Source organism: Bos taurus, chromosome 1 (genome assembly GCF_002263795.3).
Source record: "Bos taurus isolate L1 Dominette 01449 registration number 42190680 breed Hereford chromosome 1, ARS-UCD2.0, whole genome shotgun sequence".
Taxonomy (NCBI): domain Eukaryota; kingdom Metazoa; phylum Chordata; class Mammalia; order Artiodactyla; family Bovidae; genus Bos; species Bos taurus.
This window is the reverse complement of record NC_037328.1, coordinates 7046850-7068423: the sequence shown is the minus strand read 5'-3', so window position 1 is coordinate 7068423 and position 21574 is coordinate 7046850. Positions and strand designations below refer to the sequence as shown.

General features: G+C 41.9%; 1 protein-coding gene across 2 annotated transcripts in view; it reads left to right on the top strand.

Annotated features, from left to right (window-relative positions):
- The first annotated feature begins 14544 nt into the window (after positions 1-14544).
- MAP3K7CL (MAP3K7 C-terminal like) overlaps positions 14545-21574 on the top strand; it is a 48377-nt gene continuing 41347 nt past the window's right edge. Inside the window, exons 1-3 of one of the 2 annotated variants that reach the window (XM_010800924.3) lie at positions 14919-15185; positions 15719-15772; positions 17231-17339. In XM_010800924.3, the coding sequence (XP_010799226.1) occupies positions 15737-15772; positions 17231-17339 (145 nt within the window). In that variant the 5' untranslated portion in view covers positions 14919-15185; positions 15719-15736. Of the gene's footprint in view, positions 15186-15718; positions 15773-17230; positions 17340-21574 lie in introns of both variants that reach the window. The other variant, XM_010800922.4, reaches the window with a different exon arrangement.

The following is a 21574-nucleotide window of genomic DNA, read 5'->3' as shown; positions in this document are numbered from 1 at the left end:
TATTTCTGTGCCTCATTTGAGAGGCTGAGCAGCCATTCATTTGTGGTTAATACTGTAATTCTTAAAATGTATTTTTAAGAAGGGGATGGAAATAGCTGAAAGCTCCATTTTAGTCTGAATGCTATCACTGCTCAGGCACATTCAGAACTGTCAGCAAAATGCTGTCTGTGTTGAGCAACTCTCATGAATTGAAAGTAGCTAAGCTAAAAAAAGGGAAATTGACAGGTGTCTTATTAGGCCTTAGCTATTAGTCATTTTTGTATCTGTACAAGTAATTGACACTCCACTTCTAAACAAGGAGGGTGCATTTGCATGCTTTCAGGAAGAAGTCCTGCTGGGTGATTCTAATACACTATTTTAGGATGTCATGGCTTAATTTGTAAAATGTTTTGGTGAACCAAACATGATCTCTTCCTTGTCACTTTTCTGGACGTCCTCAGGGTTCACAGTATAATCAAGGACTGAATGGATTTTGTTCGGGTATGAAATATCTGATGACTCAGGGAGTTTGGCAGTAAAATTGGGGGTGGTGTTGGTAACTGGCTTCAACAGGAAAAGAAGAGGGATTATCTCCCTTCTGTTCTTTTCTTGACAATTGCTGTAAATATATTTTTGGTTCATTACACCCCAGTTGACTCTTTACTGAATCAAAACTAGGGAATGAATTCTGAGGATAATTCTTTTTTCAATTAGGGGTTGTTCCATTTCCTAAAATGAAAAAAATTTAGAATTGTAAGGAACTTTTGAGCATCAATTTTAAATCTCTCCCTTACAGATGAGAAACCTGTTGTTCAGAAATGTGAAGTGGCAATCTCAATGTGGCTAAATGAAATAAAGACAAAATGGAGATGAAAAGGTTACTAAAACAGTTTGATAAAATTTATGCAACTAGATTCCTCTTTCTTCTATCTTTGTGTTAGTGACTTTTTCCACAAAGAGGTGAATTGCTAAACCACATCATGCTCCCCTCTCCTACATTTTGGAGTCACTTTACTTTTGACCCTGCCTAGGAAAACATGGAGTATGTCTAAACTGATAATCCAATGGCAAAGTCTGAGTTGGTGATTTGATGAATTAAACACCACCACCTCAACAATACAATGTTTGCCTACCATCAGCTTCTCATTTAGGTGATTGCTGTAACTTCTTAAGCTATCCGTCTTTGTGACATTATTCAGGAATAGTGTAAACCCAAAGTGACTGTGCCCTTTGGGTAAACTCTATTGTCTCCCTGTAACCAAAGGGAGTTACTCAAAGAGGGGAAGTGGATCAACTGGGAAAGAGTTGAGAGCAGCACTACACACAGCTAAGAGCTTTACATGCAAATGATCAAAGAGCTTTGGGAATACCAAGGGTAGAATGATTATGCAGAGGAGGTGACAGCAGAGATAGCCTTGATCTGTAGAAGTACAAAATTGACACCGAGACTGAACACTGAAAGTTATCCTCTAGGCGAAAGTGAGTCAACATGGGAATCTGTCAACATTCTAATTGCTATCTCACTTTTACATGGACTTTGACTCACATTAAAGAATCAAAACCCAAACAAACAAAACAACCCTGCAGGGCTCAAGCTTCCTCCTTGCCATATTGAAGACTAGCTCCATTTCCTTACAGTCTCCAGTGATATTTGTGAGAACTACAAAAACATTTCTGACTACTGATTCATTTTTTTTCTCATTTTCTGAGAAGTGTAATCTGCTTTGATACTCAGCCTTCCCTGCTTGTAGTTTGATTCAGCCATCTCAGGGCTACTACTAATAATCCTCTCCTACCACTCTCCTACCTGCTTTCCAGCTCAGATAATTTTGTTTCTATTGTCTTCTTTCCCATTCTCCACTTCCTTGTGAATTTATACCTAAAAGCACAACAAAACCCCAAACAAAAAATACAACAGCCAAAGTTTTTTATTTTAGTAGAAGGATTTTGAAAACAGAAAAATGTTGAAGCTACCATATTTACCTGGAAGTTTCTTTAGAAACAGAGCTATGGATCTTTTTAACAATTAAAAAAAAAATTTGTATTGAGGTATGGCCAATGGTGGCTCAGACAGTAAATAATCCGCCTATAATGTGGGAGACCTGGGTTCGATCCCTGGTTGGGATCTTCCCTGGATGGGAAGATCCCCTGGATAAGGGAATGGCAACCCACTCCGGTATCCTTGCCTGGAGAATCCCCATGGACAGAGGAGCCTGGTGGGCTACAGTCTATGGGGTCACAGAGTCAGACGCGACTGAGTGACTAAGCATAACGCAGCATGTAGCCGATTAACAATGTTGTGATGGTTTCAGATGAACACTGAAGGGATTCAGCCATGCGTATACATGCTGCTGCTGCTGCTGCTAAGTCGCTTCAGTCGTGTCCGACTCTGTGTGACCCCGTAGATTGCAGCCCACCAGGGTCCTCCGTCCATGGGATTTTCTAGGCAAAAGTACTGGAGTGGGGTGCCGTTGCCTTCTCCATGCATATAGATGAATGGATCTTAATTAGTAGCTTTTGAAGTTCATAAAGTACTGTTGGAAATAAAGGCTACAAAATCACAAATGCCCTCTAGAACACATTCATACCATAAGCTGACTGATGGCCCTACATCTGTGAACTATATGAGTCGGCACAGTGGGCAGTGGGGTTATCTTGGAAGTGATTTCTACACTAGTTTGACCAGCAACACACTTTATACTGAGACAGAGAACCACATAAATATATGGATGGTAAAGGTAGTCCCAATGCAACTTCCATTTAGCCAAATTCTCACAACTGCTCCATTTCCACTCAAGTGTGGAAATGTGACAGAGGGGAAGTTGGATGGTAAAGGACAGAAGTCTTAACAAATACATTGAAAATAACCTGATGTCTTTGTGCTTTTGGATAAATCCATTTTGAAGCAAAAAGCCTTCTGGATTTCCTAGTGATATGAGCCCATAAATACTCTTTGTTATCCAAGCCAACATTGCATTAGTTTTTGACTCTTGCAATGAAAAGAAGACTAATTTAGATCTAAAACTTCTTTTCCCCTTCCTCTCATTCACATGGGCGGTTTGCCTGGCCTTTGTTCTTCTCCTGCCTAGAAGGCTCTCAAAGGGAAGACATATACTCAAAGGGCAGAAAGGCGCTGTACTTAATGCATCATGAAGCTCAGTGTTTGGGATTTTTAGAAACAGTTCAATGAGTTTCCTTAATAATTTTAGTTAAATTGTGACCTTAAAATTGAAGTTCATTTGAGAAATGTGTGAAAGCCACTCAGGATACATTTCTTTAGGCCTTTAAATTTTAACAGGCTTGTGTTCATGGGTTAATAGAGTACAAAAGAAGCAGTTGTGGTTAGAACAAAAAAAGGAGGTCAACATTTACAGACGCCAGATGTTCAGCATTTTTCTCAAATCCTGCACGAAGGCCAAGGATGTCATGGATACCACTCAAGCATGAGTTTCAAAGCAGGTCACAGAGGGGAAAGTCCCACAGTGCATCAAGTGTCCTGCATGTGGCAATGTGGACAGGAAAAACCCTAATGGACCGGTACCAGAGAATGAGGAGTCCTACGTTCAAGCTGTGTGGCTTGTTTATTCTCAGGAAAGCAATCTGCCATGTTAAATTAATGTGGTCAAACAGTAGTTTAACTTTGGTACTTTACTTGTATTTAATTTGTAAACCTAGTTTTATAAGAGCGTCATAAACTTTTATAACTCTAAAACTCTTTATATAAAGAGTTCCTTAAGAAGCTTACACACAGTTTTAGGCTGTCTTTAAGTAACATTGTTATCAAAATCATCTAAGTTAATATTGGAGAATGTTTTCTTTTAGGAATAGAAAACACACATATATTCACTGCCTATGAAGTAGTTCTGCAAAAAACAAAATCAGGTTTGAACCTGATCAAGTTTCTTGAGCTCATTGTTGATTTACAAGTAATCTAGAAGACAGAGAAGTGTGATAAATGACATAATGGGGGTACAGTTGTGGGAAACTATGGTTTTGAAAACAAATAAACTGCCCCAAATTAGTTGGCCCTGGTAATTACAGATTTTTTAAAATGCAATAAAAGTAGCAATCAGTTCTATATTTGACACTTGTTTGGGTCTTGATTAAAAATAAACAATAAGCTAAAAAATAACATACGACATTTGTGAGAAAGCCAGAAGTTTTGAATGTTGTCTGGATGTTTGATGGTGTTGTTATTGCCGTTGTGTTGTTTGGCATGAGAGTACTCTTTGGTTGTTGTTTGAGAGGCGTGGTCTTGCCTGTTGGGGAATTTTACAGACAATAACTTTTTGTTTTCTTTAAGATAACATGAAAATGATAAACTAAATTTATCTGCACTATAGTAACAAGTTTTAAAATTTTGTCTCAGCAATCCTTCCAGATTGTGTTCTTAGAAAAGATGCAAATGTTGAAATGCAAGATCAATATGACTTCTCATAGTCAAGAATATTAAAGGAAATTTCATTCTCTCTCCAAGAGCTTGATGTTATCTTAGTTATTTCAGAAATGGGAACATGTAAATCAAATCTGTTGTTGTTTAATTGCTAAGTCATGCCGACTCTCTTGCAACTCCATGGACGGTAGCCCACCAAGCTCCTCCGTCCATGGGATTTCCCACTCAAGAATACTAGAGTGGATTGCCGTTTCCTTCTCCAGAGGATCTTCCCAACCCAGGGATAGAACCCGTGTATTCTGCATTGGCGGGTGGATTCTTTACCACTGAGCCATCAGGGAAGCCCAAATCAAACCTAGCCAACTATAAATAATATGTGTGAAGTATGAAGTGTTAGTCATTCAGTTGTGTCTGACTCTTCACGACTGTAGCCTGTCAGGCACCTCAATGCCTGCAAGAATACTGCAGTGGGTAGGCATTCCCTTCTCCAGGGGATCTTCCTGACTCAGGGATTGAACCTGGATCTCCTGAGTTGCAGGCAGATTCTTTACTGTCTGAGCCAGCTCATATAGAATTTGAATAGTTTTTGTTGTAAACTTATAATATATAAGCTTATATATTGTAATTTGAATGGTTTTATATTATAAGCTTATATAAAACCATTCAAATTCTATATGAGGTTGGAAGGCAAAACAATGCCCCCCTGCCCCAACACATACACTATATTATCCCAGTTTGGGAAAACTTAACTTTTCCTTTGCTTGCTTGTTGGCTAGTTCTATAGGTTAATAGTGTGAAAACTATGGACCTTGGTTCAAATCTGTCCCACTACCTGTTTTGGTGTGGTCCATATAGAAGGCATTGGCACCCCACTCCAGTACTCTTGCCTGGAGAATCCCATGAGCAGAGGAGCCTGGTGGGCTGCAGTCCATGGGGTCGCACAGAGTCAGACACGACTGAGCAACTTCACTTTCACTTTTCACTTTTATGCATTGGAGAAGGAAATGGCAAGCCACTCTAGTGTTCTTGCCTGGAGAATCCCAGGGACGGCGGAGCCTGGTGGGCTGCCGTCTATGCGGTCACACAGAATCGGACATGACTGAAGCGACTTAGCAGCAGAATGAACTAAGAATATTTTTTAAATGTTTAAATAATTGACAAACATTAATAAGAGAATAATATTTGGTGACATTTGGAAATTGTATGAAATTCTAATTTCAGTGTCTATAAATACAGCTTTATGGGAACACAGATGAACCTGTTTTTACTCTTTTTGTAAATAAAGTTTTATTGGCATCCATATATCCATTTATATCTTGTCTATTGCTGCTTTCCATGATAGAAATGACAGAGACGAGCATAGTCATTACTCAGTGGTGGATTGGTTCCAGCAAGCCCCGTGGCCAAATCCATGGATGCTTTAGTCCCTTCTATGAAATAGTGTAGTACAGTGTTCTGTATCTCCAGATTATACATCCATGGATTCAAGGAGCCACAGGGATTGAATCCATGCATGGATACAGAGGGTCCACAGTAAATGCCACACAGACCGTAGGGCTTTCTAAGCCTAAAATATTTACTCTCTGGTCCTTTACAGCAAGACTTTGCAGACCACTGGCATAGGTGAGAAGACTGAGGTCTCAGAAGTGTTTGGTCCCAACTTGCACAGCTTTCTGAAGGCAGAATAATAATTCAAACTTAGATCTTCTAAGTCTTCCAGTGCTGTTGGTTTTCCCTATATTTTGCCCCCTTGAAATAATAATTTCTACTCATATAGTGCTTATTATTTTTCCAGCATTGTTATAATTACTTTCCTTATATTATCTTTTAATCATCAAAATCGCTGATAAGATAGGCACTGTAGTTATTCCCCATACTTGATTTGTTAACTGGTTTTATGAAAGTCCCACATCAGCAAGAGACAGAGCCAGGTTGGGGACCCAGGAAGCCTGGCTCTTAAACACTGAGTAGTGGGAAGGAGGCTCAAGAGGGAAGGGATATATGTATACTTATAGATGATTCACTTTGCTGTACAGCAGAAACCAATACAACATTGTAAAACAGTTATCCTCCAATCAAAAAAATAAAAAGAAAAAAACACTGCATAGTATCCTGTCCTTTTCCATGAGAAAAACACCAAGCCCAGGAAACGGAACACTTTTGAGTGGTTTAGTGCTTCTAATTCTAATGCCTCTCTTGAGTTTTATGATATAAAAATGATAGAGAGCTGGTCATTCTGCTATCTCAACCATGCAGTGAACTTGGACTAGGCAAGTGGCTCCCAGTCACCTTTAAAATAAAAGACTGTGACAGTGTAAGATCAGAAGTTCTTGGAGGAGGGCCACCTCGTTCTTGCTTTGGGGCACCCATCTTCACTCTATAATCTTTTGCTATATTACCCAGACAAGCAGGTTTGGGAAGGAATGGCAACATCACTGCAAGTAAGGATCACAAACAGGCTTCTTTGGGACCGAGGGAAATTCTAGCTGAGGTTTGACCAGGGTCAGGAGCAGAGGAAAAGACCACGCAAAAGAGCAACTGTGTGAGACCCTCTCACCGCACACACAGGACCTCAGGATGCTTGCTCACCCGTCCACTCTCAGTCCTGTGAACCAAGGGAAGAATCTAACCTCCTGAATCTGTTGCAGGGAAAAGCCAATTCTGACTCTTTGTCAGAACTGTTTTTTTTTTTTTTGGCTTGCTTTCCGTAGCTTTTGCCAACAAAGGTCCGTCTAGTCAAAGCTATGGTTTTTCCAGTAGTCATGTAGGATGTGAGAGTTGGACTATAAAGAAAGCTGAGTACCAAAGAATTGATGCTTTTGAACTGTGATATTGGAGAAGATCTTGAGAGTCCCTTGGACTGCAAGGAGATCCAACTGGTCCATCCTCAAGGAGATCAGTCCTGAATATTTATTGGAAGGACTGAAGCTGAAGCTCCAATACTTTGGCCACCTGATGTCAAGAACTGACTCATTGGCAAAGACCCTGATGCTGGGAAAGATTGAAGGCAGGAGGAGAAGAGGATGATAGTGGATGAGATGGTTGGATGGTATCACCAACTGGATAGACATGAGTTTGAGCAAGCTCCAGGAATTGGTGAAGGACAGGGAAGCCTGGCATGCTGCAGTCCATGGGGTCGCAAAGAGTTGGACATGACTGAGCAACTGAACTGAACTGAACTTCCAGAACCTTTGTCATTATAATCATAAATAATGGCCTGCCTCAGAGAGTCCTCTCCCACTACCCAACTGTTAAACTAAAATGTTTTTGTTCATAATCCTGTATGCCTGTGGATGGCAGGAAGAAGGAAATGAACACATCCTTTGCCTGAGTCTTGCCATTGTAGGAGATATTTGCAAGATGAATGGCCTTTTTACTGTGTTTCTTCACCTCCCCCCATCTCTGATCTGTAAAAGAAACTGGCCTCCAGACTCCAGTAAGAGGGTTAGTTTGAGACATTTATCTGCCCTCTTCTATTCCTTGCCCCAACGCCTCATCTCCAATTCATTGGCCTGTCGTGGGGTGAAGAGCTTGGACTTGGTAACAAATCTATACAGCTTAAAAAAAAAATTAATTAATGGTTGTGCTGGGTCTTTGTTGCTTGGCAGGCTTTCTCTAGCTGTGGCAAATGGGGACTGCTCTTTGTTGCGATGCAAGGGCTTCTCACCGTGGCACCTTCTCTCGTGGAGGGGCACAGGCTCTAGGAGCATATGGGTTTCAGTAGTTGCAGGAGGTGGGCCCAGCAGTTGTGGCATGTGGGCTCTAGAGCTCGGGCTTAGTGGCCCTGTGGCATTCGGAATCTTCCTGGACCAGGGATTGAACCTGCATTGGTAGGCAGATTCTTATCCATTGTACCACTAGGGGAGTCTTACACAGGTTTTTTTTTTTTTTTTTTTAATTTAAATATTTATTTCTTTATTTGCTTCTGCTGGGGCTTAGTTGTGGAATGCAGAATCTAGTTCCCTGGCTAGTGATCAAACTCTGGGCCCCCTGCATTGGGAGTGTGGAGTCTTAGCCACAGGACCATCAGGAAGTCTCTTTACAGCTTTATTGTGGTGCACCTCGTAACAGATTTGCATTCACTAGCTCAAAGCAGCCTGCTAAAATCCTTGTACTTTCTTGCTTACTTAAGTATTTATTCCCTCGTGTTCGTTTCAAGCAGATGTACCAGTCCTTTATATTATAGAACAGTAGGGTTCAGAAGGAGCTTGGGGGCTTTTGTGTGATTGATGGAAGAATAGTCTGACATACAAGAATTTTTTGCGGGGATGGAGTTAGGAGGGATGAAGAGAGGCAACTGAGAGTGGCAGAAAAAGAAAAGGTAATTTTCTCCAAGGAGACTGCTCCTGCCACTCTGGGGGAGCTATGCCTGGAGCTTCAGATTGCCGTGAGGTGAGGCAGGAGCTGGTAAACTATACCCTGCGTGCTCAATGTGTCCGATTCTTTGCGACCCGAGGAACTGTAGCCTGCCAGGCTCCTCTGTCCATGGGGATTCTCCAGACGAGAATACTGGAATGGGGTGCCATGCCTTCCTCCTAGGGATCTTCTGGACCCAAGACTTGAGCCTGCGTCTTTATGTCTCCTGCGTTGGTAGGCGGGTTCTTCTCCAGTAGTGCCAACCAGGAAGTAAACTGTGGCTGTGGGGCAAATCTAGGCTGCTATCTGTTTTTGTAAATAAAGTTTTATTGGAACCCAGATACGTCCATTTGTTTCCTGCTCTTGTAAATCAAGTTGGAGGTCCTCCATTCAAATAGACCTTCTTTTTAAAAAATAGAATTATTTATTTTTGGCTGTGCTGGGGCTTCGATGCTTCATGCACGCTTTCTCTAGTTGTGATGTGCAGGCTTCTCACTGCAGTGGCTTCTCCCATGTCAGAGCACAGGTTCCGTAGTTGTGGGGCGCTGGCCTAACGGCTACTTGGCATATGGATTCTTCCTGGACAAAGGATTGAACCCGTGTTCCCTGCGTTGGCAGCTGGACTCCCATCCACTGCACCACAGGGAAGTCCCAAGTACATCTTGTCTGTGGCTGCTTTTGTGCTACAGCAGCAGAGCTGAGTTGTTGTGGCAGGTGTGATCACAGTAGTTCATTCAGTGTGAGACATTTCTTATTTGATCCTTTACAGAAAAAATTACTGACTGATGGTTTTAAGGGAAGACTAATTACTTCACTATCATGAACCATTTCTTTTTTGGAGATTATAGGTTGCATATGTCAGATAGCAGGGGGAAGCTAACTTTAAATTATTGATGAAAATGTCTTTTAAGCCATTCTCTAAATGATGAACAGAAATTTTTAAAATTTCTGTTTAAATTTTAAATTTTTAAAAATGTTTAATGTTTAAATTTATAAAGCCCTGGACCCAATCCTAGCCATTGCAGAACCATGGGAATGGGTATTTTTAAAAGGCATGAACCCAGAATGAGGAAGTTTGGGAAATACTAGCCTGGTACATACCAAGTCTTCCCAAGACGCCTGTTGAATTGTATCAAGAAATTGAGATCGCATTAATTGTGACAACAGTCTGTATGCTGAGCTGCTGTGTGTATTATAGACCACAATTTAGAAGCAAGTCAAGGGTTCATTATTTGAAAATCTCCTTGATTTCTGTTAAAAATAACTTTCTAGGACTTTCTTGGTGGTACAGTGGATAAGAATCCGCCTGCCAACGCAGGGGATACAGTTTTGATCCCTGGTCCTCTATCCCTGGTCTGGGAGGATCCCACAAGCCTTGGAGCAACTAAGTTCTTGTGCTACAACTACTGAGTCCATGTGCCTAGAGCCTGTGCTCTGTAACAAGAGAAGTCACTGCGATGAGAAGCCTGTGCACCACACACAGAGTAACACCCACTCGCTGTAACTAGAGAAAGCCCTCAAGCAGCAACAAAGACCCAGCACAACCAAAGAGTAAATAAACAAAAAACCTTACAAAAAAAAAAAAAAATAACTTTCCATGTAACAATAAAAACCCATTTACTGCTGAAAAGGAGAAAACAAAAATTTTACATGTTGCTCCTAGCCAGAGACATACTGCTAATCTGTTAATATTTTGAGGTACAAACCCTATTCTTTCTGGATTGAATTAGTATAATTCTATTGAATTCTTAAAATACCATGTGGTTATTTTGGGTTACAATTGTGGGAAGGGATTTCACTTGGGTTTCAGATTTGTTACCCTCTTGGAAGTGTTTAGATAAAGAGCCAAGAAATACATCACTGCTCCCATGGGAACAGAAGAACTGGTGACTATTATTATTTAAAGCCTTGAATTTGTGTGATTGGGCTTGGACAGAGCACGTTTAGAGTATTTAGATGTAGTCTTTTTGTTCCTTTGTTGTGATTGTCATTGTCCTTTAATGACGTCTTTTCCTTTGTATTTCTTTACCAACTGGGCATCATCACACCACTGCTAATGTCATGAGAATGTAGCTGGACATAGCAGACCACACAATAGGTGGTCCCCAGGACTGCTATAAAGATGCTGGAGATTTCTCTGCATAAAAACCTATGTTACATCTGTCAGGTGCTTTTGACAACATCATAAGAGTTGATATTTCTGTTGTGTCTAGTGTATAACTGCCTTTTTCTTTCTCTGGTTGGCTTGCCAAGGGCTTTGATGATCAGGGCAGAGGAAAAAGATGCTACCTCCTTCTGAGTCCTTCCATTATGAAGGGTTAGTTTCACTGGACTCCAGATGCCTTCAGTTACTGATTCCCTTGGCAACGTCCTTGTCACCACTAGTTTTCCCTGAAGGCGCACCCGGATTTGGGAGCCAGTGCAGAATCGGAGAAGGCAATGGCACCCCACTCCAGTACTCTTGCCTGGAAAATCCCATGGACGGAGGGGCCTGGTGGGCTGCAGTCCATGGGGTCGCTAAGAGTCAAACACGACTGAGCGACTTCACTTTCACTTTCCACTTTCATGCACTGGAGAAGGAAATGGCAACCCACTCCAGTATTCTTGCCTGGAGAATCCCAGGGATGGGGGAGCCTGGTGGGCTGTCGCACTCTATGGGGTCGCACAGAGTCAGACACGACTGAAGCGACTTAGCGGCGGCGGCGGTGGCAGAATTGGTATCCACTTCCTGATCAGTGCACACAGGATCCACAAACTTCCGTTTCCTTGAGGTTGAACTTAGGTGTCATGGTAAAGATGATGTTGGGGGAACCTAGATGCTAGACCATAAAGAAAAGTATACCTTAGTCTCCTTCAGACCCAAAGTTGAGAGTCAGGCACTGTTATTTGCTTGCTTATTTTTGGCCATCCTGGGCCTCCGTTGCTGCTCATGGGCTTCCTCTAGTTGAGGTGAGGGGGGCTATCTTTGTTTGGGTGTGTGGGCTTCTCGTTGAGGTGGCTTCTTTTATTCCAGAGCACAGCCTCGAGGTGCATGGGCTCAGTAGTTGTGGCCCATAGGCCTTGACCACTGGCTCAGCAGTTGTGATGCACTTGCAACCTGTGGAATCTTCCAGGACCAGGGATCGAATATGTGTCCCCTGCATTGGCAAGTGGTATCTTAACCACTGGACCACCAAGGAAGTTCGAGAGTCAGACACTGTTAACAAAACAACCCAATCTGATCTTTCATGTAGAGTGCCTCCTGGTACGGTGGAAATAGTGTGAACCCAGGGATCGAATCCAGGTCTCCTGCATTGCAGGCAGATTCTTTACCAGGGAAGCCCCGAAATGAGAGAACCTGAATCTTTCCTGGGTCGTTATTCCATAATGATCATTTCTCCTTGAACCTGTTACTTAAATCGTCTGAGTCTCAGTTTTCTCATCCATTAAATAGAGATGACAGTATTGACCATGTTTATTTCACAGGATTATTGGGAAGATGAAGATGAACCTCTTTTGGATAAGACTCTTTGATAAATTTTAATGCAATAGATAAATGATGTTTCCATAAAATAACATCAAACAGTAATAAAAATTTCTGGAAAGATTTGCCGTTAGAAATGCAAATAGGCTTATATGTGAATGCTTTTAATCATTTGCATCTATACCCCTTATTACTGTTTATGGGCTTCCCAGGTGGCGCAGTGGTAAAGAAGCTGCCTGCCATTGCAGGAGACGTGGGTTCAATCTATGGGTCAGGAAGATCCCCTGGAGAAGGAAATGACAACCCACTCCAGTATTCTTACCTGGGAACTCCTATGGACAGAGGAGCCCGGTGAGCAAAAATCCATGGGGGTTGCAAAAAGTCAGACACAACTGAGCATACACACACACACACACACACATACACACACTGTGTATAGCATAACAAATTAGCCTTTTGTTCATTAGAGCAAGGAAACTTGCTATATCCTTTTACTTATTTATTTAACATTTTTTGAGCAATTTAAAGTTTACAGGGAAAAATGAGTGGAAATCATGCAGCTCCCATCTATCTCCTCCCTCTACTTCTCCTCCCCTAATTTCCCCAATTCTTAACATCTTGCATTAGTATGGTACATTTGTTACAATTGATGAGTCCATATAGACACATTATTATTAACCAAAGTCTGTAGTTTGTAACTGTTGGTGTTGTACATTTTATGGGTTGTGACAAATGTATAATGACATAAATCCATCATTCGAGTGTCATGCAGAATAGTCTCACTACCCTAAAACCCCACGCGCCATCTATTTATCCCCCTCTCCCTCTCCACCCCTCTCCCCTCTCCCCAAACACGGTCAACTGCTGGTCTTTGTACTGTCTCCATAACTGTGCCTTTTCCAGAATGCCTTGTGGTTGGAATCATACAGTATGTAGTCTTTTCAGACTGGCCTCTCTCACTTAATTATACACACTTAAGCTTCCTCCATGTCTTTTTGTGGCTTGATACACTTATTTCTGTTTACCACTGACTAATATTTCATTGTGTGGATATACAACAGTTTGTTTAGCCATTCACCTATGAAAGGATGTGTTGTTTGCCTCCAAGTTTTGGCAATCGTGAATGAAGCTGCTGTGAACACCTGTGTATAAGTGTTTGTGTGGACACGAGTTTTCAGTTCCTTTGGGTAAATACCAGGCAGTGTGACTGCTGGATCATATGCTAAGACTATGTTCAGTTTTGTAGAAAACTACCAAACTGTCTCCCAAGTGGCCACACCATTTTTCACCCTTATCAGTATTTGGCATTGTCAGTGTTTTGTTTGTTTGTTTGTTTTGGTTCTGGCCATTCTAATAGCGTATCTATTAGGGTATCTCATTTTGCTTTAATTTGCAATTTCCTAGGGGTCGCTAGGAGCCGGATACGACTGAGCAACTTCACTCTCACTTTTCACTTTCATGCATTGGAGGAAATGGCAACCCACTCCAGTGTTTTTGCCTAGAGAATCCCAGGGACGGGGGAGCCTGGTGGGCTGCCGTCTATGGGGTCGCACAGAGTCGGACATGACTGAAGCGACTTAGCAGCAGCAGCAGCAACGACATATGGTATTCAGCATCTTTTCATGATTATTTGCTGTCTGTATATTTTTGTTTGTGAGATGTCTATTCAGAGATTTTACCCACTGGATTGTTTTCCTGTTGCTGAGTTGTTAGAGTTCTTTTTATGTTTTGGATATCTGTCCTTTACCTAGTATGTATTTTGCAAAGATTTTTCTCCCAGTCTTTACATTCTCTCTTTTTTATTTATTTTTAATTGGAGGATAATTGCTTTACAATGTTATGTTGGTTTCTGCCATACAGCAACAAGAATCAGCCACAGGTATACATATGTCCCCTCCCTCTTGAACCTTCCTCCCACCTCCCACCCATTCCACCCCTCTGGGTTGTCACAGAGACCAGGCTGAGCTTTTTGTGTTAATAAATTCTCACTGGCTATCTGTTTTACATATGGTAATGGCTGTTTCCGTGCTCCTCTCTCAATTTGTCCCATCCTCTCCTTCCTCCACTGTGTCCACAAGTGTGTTCTGCATGTCTTCATCTCTACTGCTGCCCTGCAAATAGGTTCATCAGTAACATCTTTCTAGAGTCCATATATACGTGTTACTATAGGATATTTGTTTTGGTGCATCCTAATACTTGTTTATCTTTCATCATTTAAACTCCAACATCTGCCTCTTCTGAAGTACTTCTGACCTCCAGGTTGATGGCTGTTAAAAAGCTTGGACAGTTTGAACTCTCCCGGCCTGTTTACCATCGACTCTCCGTTGCGCGGTCAGTTGCATCGTAGATGGGATCAAGTCATCAAGCCCAACAGCAGCTCAACCGCAGCCCTCACGTTCTTCCGCGGAATCATCACTCTATCATCTCCTCCGAGTCGGCCGGTGGCCCATCCAAGTTGGCCGGGTCCCGGGGAGCCGATTGGAGCGGCCGAAACATTTTTGCTGACTGCAGTCATGCTCTCCCGGCCCGTTTGCTGGAATAGACACAGACACCGATTGGGTCACGCTGAAGACATTCCTGTCTTGTGAAGCAAGTCTGTTTGTATTTTAGGTTTGCCAGGACTAATGAATTAAAACATTTGGACGCTCCGCAACTTGCTGTTTATCAATGCCTCTTGACAGGAGGAGGGTTTTTCTTTTGCGCTTGCTTTTTCTAGAAGCATGACAACATCCTGGCTGCGGGAGAGGCAAGGAAAGGAGAGAGGGGTCGTGGAGGGAAGCGGAACAGGGAGAGGCCCCGTGGGACGCTGGGGTCTGGGGGACAGCAGGTAGCAGCGAGCCGCCCTCCCAGCTGTCACTGCTGCTCAGATTGTCACGCTGCTATGTGGCAGGTGCAGCCTGGTCTGCCACTAGGTCTCTACTCCACAAAGGCAGCAACCGGCCAAGGCAGTGGCTGGCCCTGGATTACACGAGTCCAGACACTCGACTAAGTGAGGTAAGGCGACAGGTGTGAAAGGCCAACGAAACGCTCAGAGCACCAGCAACTTCACCAAAGCTCTGCTACCGCCCCGAGGAGGAATCAGCCCATTTCCCCCAGGCGGTGTGATGAAAAGGCAAGTGGGTGCAGGGGCTGACACCGTGTGGAACTCCAGATCCACCCAACTTTGCCGCCCGCCATCCTTTGGGAGGCAGACAGATGTTCTCCGTTGTGTGGAGGGGAGGGGCTCTAATTGGCTGTGTTGATCAATTTCATTGTCCCCCACCCCTTGGCTGGAAACCCTGCCAGGGATCTATCTACAAAACCCCTGGAGGCAAATTTCCACCCCTTGTGGTTTCTGTCTTGGTGCAAGAAAGCACTGGGAGACTTAGCCAAAGGAGGAGTGAAGCTTTTCACCCTCAGATGTTCCGATAATATGGTTTGGTGATGGTACAGGGTGTGATGATAAGACTTTTTCTTTTGGCTGCAACTTTAAGGGGATTTTTATTGTTTGTTTTGTTTAATTTGAGACAGTCTGTTCTATTCCCTAGGAACAGGTGGCTAACGAGATGGTTGATTCTAACCAGACGAGACTACACACAAATGTATGTCAGAGCTAAGATAAAGCAAATTTTGAGTCAAGTAACAGTGATTTTATATTACCCTTTTCTTGAGTCGAATGTTTCATGTTAATCCTTTTTTCTAACTTAGAATGACATGACTTGGAGTGCTTAATGGTTCATTGCTACTTGTAGTGTTAAATGAATGGGCCAACTATGATTCTAACTGGGTGATAAACAGTCGCTGGTTTTTCTCCAAAGCTATGCTAGGTGTTTAATATAAGCCTGTTCTCTTTTCATGTACTGGGTAAGATGATTCCATATGTATGTATGTCTAAATATACGTATGTATATATATATGCATTTGCTTTGACTCTATAAATAATTGTAAAAACAAAATTCAGTTTTCTAGAACACTATTTTTAGATAGAGAAAAGTTATGGGAAAGAATCAGAAACCTTGCTGTGAGAAAATGCCCTGCTACAGCAGTTCCCAGAATCTCACTAAGGATGGGTAAATAGATGATTTATATATTGCCATTTTTAGAAACATTTTCCTTAAAATATCATTCAGAGTTTTTGGTTTACTGTCTCCATGAGAAGGAAAATAGAAGGCTTAGGGGGATGCTTGATTAAAAATAGAGACGTTAAATACATGAGTTTAAATGACAGAGATATCGTGTATTTATAATATCTTTTCCTAGTTCCATTGAATAAAAACAAATATCTTTGTTAAAATGTATTTGGGCTAAATTCTCTTATTTTAACAAAGAAATATTCATATATTTTCACCTACCCCAATCCATTTTATCTGTAGTATGTTTTTCCATTCATTTCTATCTTAGTTTATTAATTCAATGATAATTCAGTTTGTGGGGTGGAGTATGCGTAGGATGTTTTAGGATTTGTCTTTTGCTTATATGTTGTCTTTTGCTTTTATCATATATACTTTAGAAATGTTTGATAGACTTATAGGTAATCAGATATTTAAAGCACATACTATTCATAATATAATGGGGGAATGTCTTTAAGTAGTCTTTGGTATTGAAATAATTAAGTAGTCATTGAAATAATTCCATGATATGATACTCGTTTGTTACCACTCCCAGATCAATAATTCAGATCCAGTTTAGGCTTCTGAGTGTGAAGAACTGTCTGATGCCTTATTAAGGTTCTTTATCCCCCTCAATTAAAAATAAAGCACTATGTAAGACCTCAAAGGGCCAGGGCTGGATGGGTCAGTATAGGAGATATTTTAAAAAGTGAGGTGGGTGGAGATTTTGCTCCATCCTGTAAATCTCACTCTAGATGTATTTCCAAAGCAAATTTTTTTTATAAGCCAGAAAAAGAATTTTAAATGGAGCAGGTGTAGGGAAAGGAAGCTAGGAGCTAGAAACAGCTTTAAAATAAGAAAACATTGCTTACTAATTTTATTTTCTAATTTCCAAAGGGCTCTTGGGACGATGTTGGATAAAGTGACCATGGCTCTGTCTTGTCCTTGCAGCTGGAAGACCCAGAGGAAGGCCAAGGCTCAGGTGCCCACATGATCAGCACAGCCAGGGTACCTGCAGATAAGCCAGTACGCATTGCCTTCAGCCTCGATAATGCTGCAGGTATGCTCTGCTCTGAGGAAAAGAGCCCCCCTACCACCACCCTGCCTCCTGCCTTCTTACCATCATCTTTTTCACGAAGGGTATTTAAAAATGCATGCCTGGGGACTTCCCTGGCAGTCCGGTGGTTAGGACTCTGCACTTCCTCTGCAGGGGCTACAGGTTCGATCCTTGGTCAGGGAACTAAGATCTTGCATGCTGCATGACCTAAAAAAGAGCATGCCTGGTGTGACCCAGTGATGGGGAGTATGGATTTTTTTTTTTTAATCACGCATTGTTGAAGTGTGGCTTCCAGAAATCCCTCTGGTGATATTTCCATCTCCAAACTTTGGGTGGTTGGAGCACATTTCTTTTTCACTTTCTCCATTTTCACTTTCTTTTATTATAAAATTCATGGAGCTATAACAATTTCAAAGGAGAGCAAATTATGTCATTGTTCAAACTGCATGAGGAAACGTGTACTAAGAGCTGGCAGTTGGCTAGGTAAGATAAAAATATCACTGTCCTGGTTCCAGCAGCATTTCCTGAAGCCCAGACCTAAATGCTGGTTTCTTGCTGGTGCTCCCACACTTCCGGCTAAATAGACTCCAACGAGAGTGATGAATGGGACAGGTGAGGCGAACCCTCTTGAAATAGTCCGGTCTGAGGTGAGGCTGCCATACTTAGAGCCCTGTGTCATGGCTTCCTTCAGTGACCTCTTAACATGCATATTCAGTTGCACCCCCTTTGACAGGGGACCCCAGGTGGTGTGAGGTCACAGCCTCGAGGAAGGGAAGGCTTGGGTTTCTTCCACTGGCATCAGCTTTTGCCTGCAGTCTAATGTCATCCGTTAACGTCACATAATCATACACTTTAAACCACATCATCATTGAAACCTTAGATCTTCTGAGAATTGATTCTTTCCTTCCCTCTTTCTTCCTTCCTTCCTTCTTTCTTACGGTGCTCCTGGAGGAAGGAACAGTTTAAAAAGTAATGATTGAAAGGGGACGAAGTAATACCGGGTAAGGATCTGGGCTCTGTGATGTCTGACATTACACAGCCCATTCAGACTTGACCACATGTGCGCAGTCGCTCAGTCTTTGCGACGCCGACTGCAGCCCACCAGGCTCTCTTGTCCATGGAGTTTTCTAGGCAAGGATACTGGAGTGGGTTGCCATTTCCTCCTCCATCAGACTTTATTGGACTGCATGGTTATGATGGTGACAATTACCCTGGGGTTCCTAGACTGTGCAGCCCCCAGTGGTGGATTCGTTCTAGAGGTGAAAGAGGTGAAGCCTTGATTCTTTATCACCTACTTTTCTGACACTTTTTCCATGGCTGCTGTTATGCTATATTCCCACTCAATGTTGCCCTGAAAGACAATGGTGAAGGGAAATCCTCCCAACTGGCGAATCAACACATCCCAACTTAGAAATGACAATGACTATCAGTTGCATTTGTCTTTTCACTAGACTTTCATTTATACTATTTTTGATCTTTGGAATAACCATGCTATGTACCTATTAGTATTCTTAATTTGCAGAGACAAAGACTGAAGTCCAGAGACCATGCTGTTAGTAAATAACAGAGTTATGATTTAAACTCTCATCCCTGGACTGGACTGTTTAAACCCTCTCCATTATTCCAAGCTGTGTCTCTAAGAAGAAAAAGAAAACTACATGTGTAGGGAGAAAGAGTCTGTAAGAACTCTCTATACTTTCTACTCAATTTATCTATAAACCTAAAACTGCTCTGAAGAATGAAGTCTCTTGTTAAAACAAAAAGAAAAACCAAACAACAAAAAAAGAAAAGCTCCTTCTGTTTTTATGCACTTTATAAATGCAAGATTTTGAGGAGTAACAAGTGCTTGATTGGCTGGCTCTCAAGACAGACACATGTAAACCCAAACTCCAGGGAGAAAGCAAATGTACAATTTTCTTCCTTGTGCTCGTGTTCCACATGAGCAAGACAAGTCCTGTTATAATCAACAGAGTTCCAGAGAAAATGTAGTATATAAAGCTTGTTTGTTCTAAATAGTATGATTATGTCATAATTTGGGATGACACAAATAAATGTGCCCTCATTTTCATTTTAACAAAATTAATGCACAGAGAAGAGCCATGGAGAGAGGAGGCTCTTGCTCTCTGGGTTGCATGAATAGATTCTTCCTTGAAATACAAGATGTACAACTTGTAATTAATTTACCATCATCTTTTGAGCACTGAGAATTCCTGCATATTTTTCATCAGTCAATTTTGATTGGTTTGTTCCAGTCTCTTTCAAATGTCCCAAGAATGTCCACTTCTGAAATTCATGGGTTTTTTTGATATGCTGGCTTCCAATAAGGGTTGTCATTTATTTCAAGTAATTCCTGCCTTTTACCCCTACAGAAGGACGCTTATGAAGTTTTATGAACAACCTTCTAAAATTAAATTTTAAAAAGGATCAATGCATTCCCATAGATCTAGATAAAGCACCTAACTAGAGAATCCAAGACAGTAGTTAGAGTTCCCTGTTTCTCAATCTTTCTTAAAATAATCATCGGAGAGCACTCATCAAAAATGTATGTTCCATGGCCCTACTCCTACTGCAGTGAGTTCTGACCGAAGTCCAACAATCTGTATTTCCTAATGCACCTGAAGTTACAAGTGTACAGAAAGATGCTTTGCAGACACTTGGGGACACTCCCTCTGAATTCTTGAGTGAGGAGTGTGTCACACCACGCAGCACTTGCCATCACACGCACTGTGCATGCCTTTTGCATTCCAGTGCATGTGGTCTATAGACCACGCATGTAGGGGCGAAACAAAGGAAAACATCTCATTTATAATAAGTGAGAAAACCAAGTAAACTTTTAAAAAGTAATTCCATATTATTGAATTTATTGTGGGGAGTAAGGAGAGTCCACGAGAAAAGGAGACATCTTTGTCTGTGAATGTTGACTTGTTCATTTCTCATAAGCCTAATGCAGTGCTTATTCCTCTAGTCATCTTTTATTTTTCTTCATATTCTTCTGAGACAATTTAGTGTAAAAGTTAAGGGCCTAGGACTTTGGAACTAGTGAGGGGTGGTTTCCAGATTCATTTCCATCACTGTTTGTATGATCTTGCATAAATCACTCAACTTTTCTGAACTTCAGTTTCCCATATGTGTTTAGTAATAACTCATAGAGTTGTTGGAAGAATTAATAACACTATATAGATAAAGGGGGCTTCCCAGGTGGCTCAGTGGTAAAGAATCCACCTGCAATGCAGGAGATGTGGGTTCGATCCTGGGTGGGGAAGACCCCCTGGTGAAGGAAATGACAACCTACTCCTGTATTCTAGCCTGGGAGTCCCCCTGGACAGAGGAGCCTGGTGGGCTACAGTCCATGGGGTTGCAAAGAGTCAGACATGATTTAGTGACTAAAACAATAATAGCAATGTCGATAAAGCATTTAGCATCATGTTTGATACAAATTAAGGACTAAACTAGCCCCTGTGTTAATGGTGACTGATTCTGGAGAATTAAGCAAAGTATAAACCACGAAGCAGCTGTATGTTTCACCTACATCTCACACTTCTACCTCATGTCAAGATAGGGTTTACAGGATAAATGAGCTGCAACTATTTAGCGACTCCTTATTCACTTGGTTGGAGAAGGCAATGGCAAGCCACTCCAGTACTCTTGCCTAGAAAATCCCATGGATGGAGGAGCCTGGTGGGCTACAGTCCATGGGGTCGCCACGAGTCGGTCATGACTGAACGACTTCACTTTCACTTTTTACTTTCACGCAAGATTGTGGGTGTCTCTGCTTCTGCTCTTATTAATTAGCTGAGCTTTACTTAGTTTCTGTATTTCTAGTGCTCTGTCAAAGTCAGGTGGGCTGTGCAACAGAGAAGTACAATGAGATCTCCTATGGGTTTTATTTTATTTTATTTTTTTCCTATGGGTTTTAAAAGGCAGAGAGATTTGGGGAAAAATCTGTCACCCAGAGCAGATGGGTACAGCTTCTTGGAAGATGTGATAGTCATCCTGGGCTTGAAGGCAGGTAGGGTATAGAAAGAGAGTGTAGGAAAGATACCATTTCTGGAAATCAGGTGTAAAAAAGGGAAGCTACACATCTTCTGGGATTTCCCTGGTGGCTCAGCAGTAAAGAATGCGCCTGCAATGCAGACGATGCGGATTTGATCCCTGAGCTGGGAAGATCCCCTGGAGAAGGAAATGGCAACCCACTCCAGTATTCTTCCCTAGGAAATCCCAGGGGCAGAGGAGTCTAG